The following is a 9,249-nucleotide window of genomic DNA, read 5'->3' as shown; positions in this document are numbered from 1 at the left end:
TGGGCCCCGCGGACGTGCCTTCGACCTATACGGGGCTAGAAATAGCTTTTCAAAACAGAGAGGATCAGGCTTCATCGCTAGACGAACCAGTTGAGTAGTGAAAACCTTGGCCTGCGTGGGCAATGGGCATGCAATTCTTCTACAAATTCTTTCATCTTAAAAGAGCTATAACGAAACTGACCAAGCATGTAAAAAAATTTAATCTCCCTTGCTCGCATCGACCCTGCCGTCCAGCATGAACAGACTTGAGATACCCACCTAGACTATCAGAACGGGACGCGCGGAAACAAAACCAGACGCCAAACTGATTTTTTTTAAAAAAGAAACCTCTAAGAAGAATTAAAAATACCCAGATAAAATATCCCCAAAGTCCCTGCCATTTATAGGGGACGGAGCGGGGACACCACGCTCCCGCAATCTTCCCCCTCCACTCATTGCGTCGCCGTTGCCGTTGGCAGGCAGCAGCATCGCAGGGAACAGGGGGGCGAGGGCAGCGAGGAGGAGGGGGAAGGAAGGAAGAAGAGAGGTCGGGGAGCGATGGGGCTGGGCGTGCGGGCGGCGCCCTTCACGTACGTGGCGCACGCGCTGGCCGTCGCGGCGGCGGTCATGGTGCTGGTCTGGGCCATCCACTTCCGCGGAGGGCTCGCCATCGAGGCCACCAACAAGAACCTCATCTTCAACGTGAGTGCTGCCTTCCCCCGGCGTGCTGTGCTCTTGGGTTTTGTTTTTTCCCCCCCTTTTTGGAAATGACTCCTCTTGGATTGGATAAGGCGCTGTTTGTTTTTGTCCTGTATCGGGAAGATTTGATGTGCGTCGAGTGAGTTAGGCAGTTTCAGGAGCTAAAAAGTGTAGAAATTTTAGCGTTGATTAAAATTTAAAAAAGGGAATAGTATAGTACTGACGATATGCTGAACCCATTTGCTGTGAACTTCAGTCCAGTGATTTCGATTACTGGTTTGAGGGAGTTTAACCGATTCTTATCTTTCCTCATATGAAGGCTCTGTTTAGTCTTTGCTCTTTAGTAGTACCTGCAGATAAAAAGGATCCTATGACTGACTCTGTCTATGCTTGAGTCATAGCTAGGTGAATAATCGAATTGGGCCAATCTGTTCAGGATGGGGATGTGATTAATCAGCATGAGTTTATCTGACCAAAGCATCGTAAACATTAATTTCTGTTGATGGACGTGGCTCATGAGTTTCTTAATACGAATATAGGACCCATACTGTTTGACACTTTGAGCTGAGCATTAGAGTTTTCAAGGAGATTGCTTAGCAGGTTAGTGTGTCCTGAAGTGGTGACTACAAGAGGTAGTTTACTCGAAGGCGCTAGCGTTTGTTCGCTTGTTTTGGTCTTGATTAGGATTTAGGAATTGGGTGGGAGATGCTCATTCGGCATTGTTGGTGTCAAAACACGCCATTGTTGAGGACTCCCAATCATGGTTGGATGCTGACTATATACTAATATACAAACAGAAATGGAGCACAATTAAAAGCACTTGTATTTTAAATGACAACTTAATTCATCTTAATATTGACTAACTTTACATTAACATTTCAAAATCCATCACATGTTAAATATTTCTGATGTTGAGATATTGCAGGTTCATCCTGTTCTTATGTTGATTGGATATATTATTATCGGCAGTGAAGGTAATGATAAGAATGTCTTTCAGGCCTAGGGACATGAACAAAATTTCCAGTTTAGTAATATCTCTTTTGTTTTGGCAGCTATAATGGTATACAAGGTATTTCCAACGTTGAACCATGACACGGCTAAGCTTATCCATCTAATTCTCCATGGCATCGCCCTTGTCCTTGGTGCGGTTGGAATATACTTTGCTTTCAAAAATCACAATGAAAGTGGGATTGCCAACCTTTACAGTCTGCATTCTTGGCTCGGGATCGGAACTATTACTTTGTATGGTATTCAGGTAATACTTCATGCTTGCAAATTTGGATTCCTTCTATGACTATGAATTGATACACTATTTATCTTATTATGAATTGACTGTTATTTTTCTGTTGAACTGATATGAAACCTAGATATGCTGCTTTATTCTATATAAAGCTTGGCATGTGTTGTCACTTGAGCTAGTGAAGCTTTGTAATTGTTCCTTTTCAGTTAGGTTAACAACCAACCGTAATGAGGAACTGATGATTTTTCAGAGCTAAAAGATAGAATAACACAATTACTGAACTGTTAAATTAAATTTTAGTTTCAGTTCTCCCCAAGAATAGACACTATATGTCTATGCTAATGTCCGAATGTTCTTATGTTTTCCTTATCTATCACAGTGGATATTTGGATTCGTTACATTTTTCTTCCCTGGTGCTGCACCAAACTTGAGGAGGAGCCTCCTTCCTTGGCACATTCTGTTTGGGCTATTCGTCTACATCTTAGCACTGGCTAATGCAGAACTCGGCTTTCTGGAGAAGCTCACTTTCCTCGAGAGCTCAGGCCTCGACAAATATGGCACCGAGGCATTCTTGGTGAACTTCACAGCATTGGTTGTCGTGCTACTTGGTGCTTCTGTCGTGGTAGCTGCTGTAGCTCCGGCTCGCCTGGAAGAACCACAGGGTTATGCTCCAATCCCAGAAAACTAGTACCAATGAAGTGTACAGCATATACAGTTGACAGGATTGGCTGTTACCATAGGGAGATAAGATATTCGTATCTCTTTATTAAAAGAAAAAAAGATACTGGAACTGTCACAATAAGAAGATAATGCATCTTCATTGTGTGTGTATGTACATTCTGTGATACTCAAGAATTCAGTATATTAATATATGCAAGACTGATATCCTGCTTGATAAAAATACTCTACTGTTTTTGCTGTTCTTTTTAAATTGCAAATTGAGCTGATTTTGGATTGTCCTGGTTCAGAAGCAGCCTCTGATTTGCCTAACAGAAAGTGAGAGATGTTATATGCAAGTTCATATCATGACTGAGTTACCTATTGTCTCGGTCTATTTGCAATGGTTTGTTGTAATCCGCTAATCCATGGACAAGCATAGTGGTGTTATGCTTTATCTATATGCAATCAGATGAAAATGGTGGGGGCATATTTGTCAATTGGGGCTGTATGTGATGCGCCGTTTATTTAAAACCCTACATAATGGTGTGATTTAGAAATGGGGGCTCACCATAAAGGCACGTCCACTTCTGTCTGCAGAAATTGGATAGCACCCTAGTCGACTCTTCATTGTAAAAGCATCTCTACCGTACCGGATGGCACTGTGGCGAGCAACATACTACTACAAAATCCTGATGCAAATTCATTTTATGGAAGAAATCCGAGCCTTTTTTTTCGAAGAAAGGCTGTACTTACTACTATGAGGACAACTTATCATGGACCTTACGTTTCGGGCTTATTTTTGGCCCAGGAAAACTGGGCTTGGACAGTTGAAATGAGGTGACATGTAACCTGAAAGCAAATTTTGCATCTTCAGATGCTTTTCTCCCCTCACAGAGTCACAGTCACCGAGTCACCTTACAGAACCACGTTGAGCGATTAGAGGATATCGATCAGAAAAAAAAACTTCTTCTCAACGTCATAAATACACACTTCTTCGGTGTTGAGATGCTTGGATAGACAGGCTTCATATCGCCATGACGCTCATAACTTAATGTGACGCTGTGTGTCCACCAAGGAAAAAGCCAGTCGATCTCGTGAGTAAAAAGAAGCTGAACGCAAGCAACGAAGACCGTGCACCACGTTGCAGTGACAACTGACGAGTGACCCAATTGTGCGCTGGATCACAGTGCTATTGTACTAGAGTACTAGACACGTATGTGTTCCAAGTTTTTTTTTTTGTTGAAAGAAAACGTGTTCCAAGTTTCCAACCGCAAAAGTACAAGCTCCTCACGCTGGGAAGGTGATATGAAGCCTGCCTATCCAAACATGAACAGGTTCATCAGAAACTATCATTTGTCGGATGCAGCAAAATATTGGAGGGGTCTAGACTCCTTCCTCCTTAATCTCTCCATTTTTCTTCTTTCCTTCCCTCATTTTTCTCTCTAATCTTTCTTCCCTCTCCATTGATGCACCAGCTGGTGTGTGTGGGGAAGGAGGCTCCAGCCCCCTGCACCCCTATCCACCACCGCGTCCATCCGCCCCACACCTGTGGCATACTCCATCACCATGGCCTAACTGGCGGCCAGATAGGAGGTATGGTCGCTGGAAGCGTTGCCATCGTTAGCTTGGTAGTAGGATTTGATGTACTACTTGTGTTGTCACCATTGATGGCATAAGACCAGCATGTCAGCATTCAGCTCCTCCTCTACCACTGTGGCGGCTCCTACAACTTCACCAAATGCCACCCATGTGTCGACACTAACGATAGAGGGTACGTCTAGCTCATCCTCGGAGACTGCCTGCCTTTTGTTCGCCACGGCGTCAACCTCTCCTTCCGCCACCCCAGCGTCCTCGATGTCCAGCTCCTCCGCAACGGCGGCTCCTCCAAATTCAGAGGGTACGCCCAGCTTCTTCGGAAGCCGAACTGATGCCAATCATTGTTGAGGTTCCAGAAGGAGGGGACGACGTGACTTCAGTTCCCGTCAGAGCGGTGGGGAGGAATTTGGTTTCGCCGCCTACCGGTGCCTGGTGGTAGAGTGTAGGCAAATACTCTTTTATTATACTGTGATGAGAATAATTTGGTGTTAGGAGGTGGTGACTAGGAGTACATAGATACATGGGCGGACCCAGGATCCTATGCTCATTTTCGCCTTCTTCTACCCTTCTCTTTTTCTAGAGAAAGGACCGAAGTCCCAGCCTTTGCTTGAAAGCATGCAGGACCGGGGTTCGAGCCCCGGCCGGCTGGCTCCCAGCTCTCGTCTGCGCTTCTACCTCCCTCTTCTCTTTTTCTTCTATCTCCTCCTACTTTTCTTCTTCCTGAAGCTGAAAATTGTTAGGGGGGCTTTGGAGGCTTCATGGGCTGCATGGGGTAGGGGGGCTCCGGCCCCCTGCCCCATGCTGGATCTGCCTCCAGTTGACGATAAAGTAGCGCAGCTACTGTGCAGAACTAATTCGTACACTTTTTATAAAGGGATCGTAGAAATAGCAAGATAATACTGACCGTAGCGTATTTAAGTTGTCAAAATCTCCAATCCACCCTGTTATGCGGCCCGGACAAGCATAATTCAAATTCAAAGGGGCAAGCACTTTGAATAATAGAACCGACAATCTATAACCATCAGGACTCAGGAGCACATTGCCAGATATCCTCCGTACCGCCATGACCATAGAGAAACGGAAGTCTTTATCAAAGGGGAAAAGAAAAGTCTCTGAAGAAAGTTGAGTGGAAGGATACAACGCGACAGAAGAACACTAGCCTGTGCGATTATCAAACTATGCAATGCATAATCAATAGGCCAATGTGCGTCGTGACAGGGATTTAATGCGCAAATAAAATACAAAAAAGGAGCTGATCGTTGTGCGGTTGTTTTACAGCTTATCGGCATGTGCCTGAAAATGAAACGAGAAAAGACGGATGCAGGAACCTGAAAGGAAGGAGAACGAGGATTATGATTGAGCTTTACCATTGGGTCCAAGCTCGATTAGCGCCGACAATCATTCGCATCCCAGCTGTCCAACAACGGTATCTAATTCCAGAAAAAAAAAAACTGAACCCCACACAGTGGAATCAATTCTCTCATCTAGTCACCAGTCTGGAAGCTGCATCGATTTTCAGTCCTGAACAGCCACACCACCTGAAGAATTTCCACAGCTCAACACGCCAACTACTCCAGCGCCAACGCCGGCCGTCCGAGCTCCGATACGGCCGTCGCCGCGGCGACAAATGCGCGCACCATTGCATAAGCCACAGAAGTACAGAAACATGCATGGCGGATACAGATCGAGAATTTTTCAGCCTCCACGGAACATGTACAGAGAACGAGCTGTTGAGGCCGTTGCGCAGCGGGCGTACCAGCGGGTGTCCTACGCCTACACCCAACTCGTGTTTACTTTCGCGCGCCGGCTCGCAAAGCCCTTTTTTCCAAGCTCCGAGCCTCTCGCCCCCACGCCAGCTAGACCGGGCCGGCGCGGGCGACGCTTCTATATATTATCAGGGAGCACCAGCGTGAGGCCACGTACACACGCCCAGCAGCGGCGAAAACAACTCGAGAAGATTCGGCAGCGTGTGTGAGAGCTGCGGCGCTGGGCGATGGCAGCGGAGGCTCCGAAGAAGGCGGAGGCGCCGGAGGCGGCCCCGGCCGCGGCAGAGGAGAAGGCCGTCGTCCCGGGGCCCGAGCCGCCGGCGGATGACTCCACGGCCCTCGTCGTCGTCGACAGTGAGTAGTGCTTCGTCTTCCTACTTCGCTACCAGTTCTTCCTTTCACCCTGTTCTTGAGCTCTATGATTTCTGTTAGTAGTAGTTGTAGTAGCAGCAGCAGAGACATGCGAGTTGCAATTTCTTAGAACAAAGCACATGCAGTTTTTCCTCGTGAATTTCCAGAGCGCTGACAGTTTGTCGCATGGTTTGTGCAATCTTATCCATTTCAGTTTCGTTCCGGATAGTATCAATTCAGTTAGCCAAGAAACATGTGTTCTGGAGATCATAGTCCTGAAATCGATCTGAAAAAGGTTGTCAATAGCTAATCTCTCCAAACTGATATGTCCTAGGTCTCCAAAAGGCCTTTTCTCTGCTGCTACCTTTTTCCTGCATCACGACCACCTACTGCAATAATTCAGCAGTTGTCGGGATAACGGAACTGACCAGAACATAGCTTCAGGCGTGTGCGTGTCATCTCAGAAACTGATTTTCACAGCAAGTTGCAGACCTGCTGGTGAACAGACACATCCTGCCTCTTCCGTAGCATCCAATCTCACTCCAAACCTCAAAATAGTGAAATACTGAGACATCTCTTGCAAGGTACTCTACGATACAGATAGAGAAATTTACTAATTATCTATCGTATTATAATGTTGGAGGCTATCAAAGTGCAGGCAAAACAATGTCTTGTTCAATCCGTAGTAGTGTTGTTTCAGAGAACATTACTTTGACGCCAATTTGGAAGATGGAACTTCATAGGCTTGCGATTAGTAAATAGGAGTACGTCTGAGTTTATAACAATTCTCAATGATGTATGATTTGTTCTAAGTTCTAACACACACAGAAAAGGTGCTTGAAGTTCATATATGCATGATTTCGTGAACGCTATTGCATGTTTTCCATATGTTCAGTCAAGTTTGTTTTAAAATAAGTTATGAATTATTTTCATACATTTCTGTGCTTCCCAGAGGTGGCTGACAAACCTTCTGCTGAGAAGAACACTCCGAGGAACTCAAATGAAAGAGGTAAGTAACTGGCCATTCTTCTTCTTCCTACTGAGTACAACCATGAAAAATTGACTAATCGAAGTAATCTACGCTTAGACATTGCTCTCGCAAAAGTGGAAGCAGAAAAGAGGAACACTTTGATTAAAGCATGGGAAGAGAATGAGAAGGCGAAAGCAGAGAACAAGTATGTTTTTTATCCTCCGGTTATTTCTTTGAGCACAATTGTTCTTCAAACAAACCAATACTGCCCGTTCCTGGAAAATGCTATTATAAATTTTTTTCATTGATGGCACCTAAAGTCTCCCTCTTTGAGATCAAATCGTAATGGTATAGTACGTTTAATTCAAATAGTAGTGAACGGCTCTCACCCCAACCTTCTTAATTGATTAAATATGGCCTCTGTGCTACATATTTTATTTTTTTAATTCAAAAAATGCTACTGAGAAACAAACATAGTAAGCTGGATCACAAAATGTATGAAAGAAATGGTATTAATCACGTTACGCCTTACTGTGGTTGTATGATTTCATTAGAAATTCGAGAGAGCGAGAGGAGAGGGGGGAGAGGGAGAGAGAGAGAGAGAGAGTCAAGAAAATAAATTAAAAACTGTGACTTTGGATAAATTAACTAATACCTATCATACAGGGCTGCTAAGAAAGTATCCACTATACTTTCATGGGAGAACACAAAGAAGGCAGTCGTAGAAGCTCAGCTTAAAAAGAAGGAAGTAAGCTGTCATTTTTCATTGTTCTTGTTACATCTTGTTTTCACCGATGAGTCTATCCTGTTCAGTACTTGTATATATTATCCCTAAGGTCTTCAAAAGTGCTTTTTTTTGAGAGAGAAAAGAAAGTATTTAGTTTTTAGTGTTGATGTTCTAGTTGCATTTCAGAAGGGAAAAAAAACTGTTGGTGATAGGCAGATCACAATATAGACATGTCACGGTTTTTTTAAGAAAGAAAAATAATACATCAAGCCTGACCTCTCGGTGCTAATGTTCAGGAAGAACTAGAAAAGAAGAAGGCTGAATACGCTGAGAAGATGAAGAACAAGAAGGCAGTCATCCACAGGCGGGCAGAAGAGAAGAGAGCGATGGTTATGGCCCAGCGCGGTGAAGAAGTTCTCAAGGCCGAGGAGATGGCGGCGAAGTACCGCGCCACCGGGATAGCCCCAAAGAAATTTCTTGGGTGCTTTGGAGCATAAGGAAACGTCTGAAGCTGATGATCCGGGCCCGGGAGGTGATTTGGCCACATGTACAAGTTATTTGCTTCTTTGCGCGCTGCAGGTATATGGTGCTGTTTACTCATACCATGTAAACGTGCCCTGCTTATTCTCTGTAAAGGTAAAGCCTGCCCCCTTCATGTTGCAAAATGTGCTGTGTCTCAGACAGAAATCTGTCGGTACATATATAGTAGAACTATTATTTGTTCTTACCTATTACTAATGTGAGAAGGCAAGGAACACTCACATGTGCAGCTAAAAATAAGCCTCGCGCTCTAGTTCAGTGCAGATGGCCATTTTGTTCCGTTCCCTTTGTGTCAAGATTCAGAACTTCAGAAGTTGCGCACGAACAGCTTGATATTGAAACCTTCAAATATGTGCTAGTACACAGTAACACAGATCATATTGATACCATCAAGGGGGGCAAACAAACCGGATAACTAAACCTAGAAGAAGAAGAAAAAAAGTTCAGAAGGTGCATGCGAATCGGTTCCCGTCGGCAGGGCCGCGCCGCGAGTTGGCGGGCAGACGCTGCAGCAGGGTCGATCACGCCGGCTTCAAGTGGTCGATCACATGGACATGGCGGCGCGGCGCGTGTGACCCGGATTACGGTTGGGATCTGGCGGCGCTTCGACGGCTTGGTCCGCAGCTGCGGACGCGGTGCATCGAGCCGAGCACCCCGCGCCGGAAAAGTGCGAGGCTACGCGCGTGGTCTGGCGAATCACACACGAGCACATCGGGGGTTT

The 9,249-nt window shown here is 45.2% G+C and overlaps 2 protein-coding genes across 2 annotated transcripts; both read left to right on the top strand.

Annotated features, from left to right (window-relative positions):
• Positions 1 to 393: 393 nt before the first annotated feature.
• On the top strand, positions 394 to 2,821 carry LOC112874991 (ascorbate-specific transmembrane electron transporter 2). The gene is made up of 4 exons (XM_025938647.1): positions 394 to 681; positions 1,604 to 1,652; positions 1,731 to 1,933; positions 2,298 to 2,821. Exons 1-4 carry the CDS (start codon positions 538 to 540, stop codon positions 2,604 to 2,606), a joined length of 705 nt encoding a protein of 234 aa, XP_025794432.1. The 5' UTR covers positions 394 to 537; the 3' UTR covers positions 2,607 to 2,821.
• A 3,217-nt stretch (positions 2,822 to 6,038) lies between these two features.
• Positions 6,039 to 8,749, top strand: LOC112903738 (remorin-like). Its single transcript, XM_025972977.1, has 5 exons — positions 6,039 to 6,294; positions 7,244 to 7,300; positions 7,379 to 7,466; positions 7,928 to 8,009; positions 8,285 to 8,749. Exons 1-5 carry the CDS (start codon positions 6,168 to 6,170, stop codon positions 8,483 to 8,485), a joined length of 555 nt encoding a protein of 184 aa, XP_025828762.1. The 5' UTR covers positions 6,039 to 6,167; the 3' UTR covers positions 8,486 to 8,749.
• The last annotated feature ends 500 nt before the right edge of the window (positions 8,750 to 9,249 follow it).

Source organism: Panicum hallii, chromosome 1 (assembly GCF_002211085.1).
Source record: "Panicum hallii strain FIL2 chromosome 1, PHallii_v3.1, whole genome shotgun sequence".
Classification (NCBI taxonomy): domain Eukaryota; kingdom Viridiplantae; phylum Streptophyta; class Magnoliopsida; order Poales; family Poaceae; genus Panicum; species Panicum hallii.
Note: the sequence above shows the minus strand (reverse complement) of the source record. Positions and strands in the feature narration are given on the sequence as shown.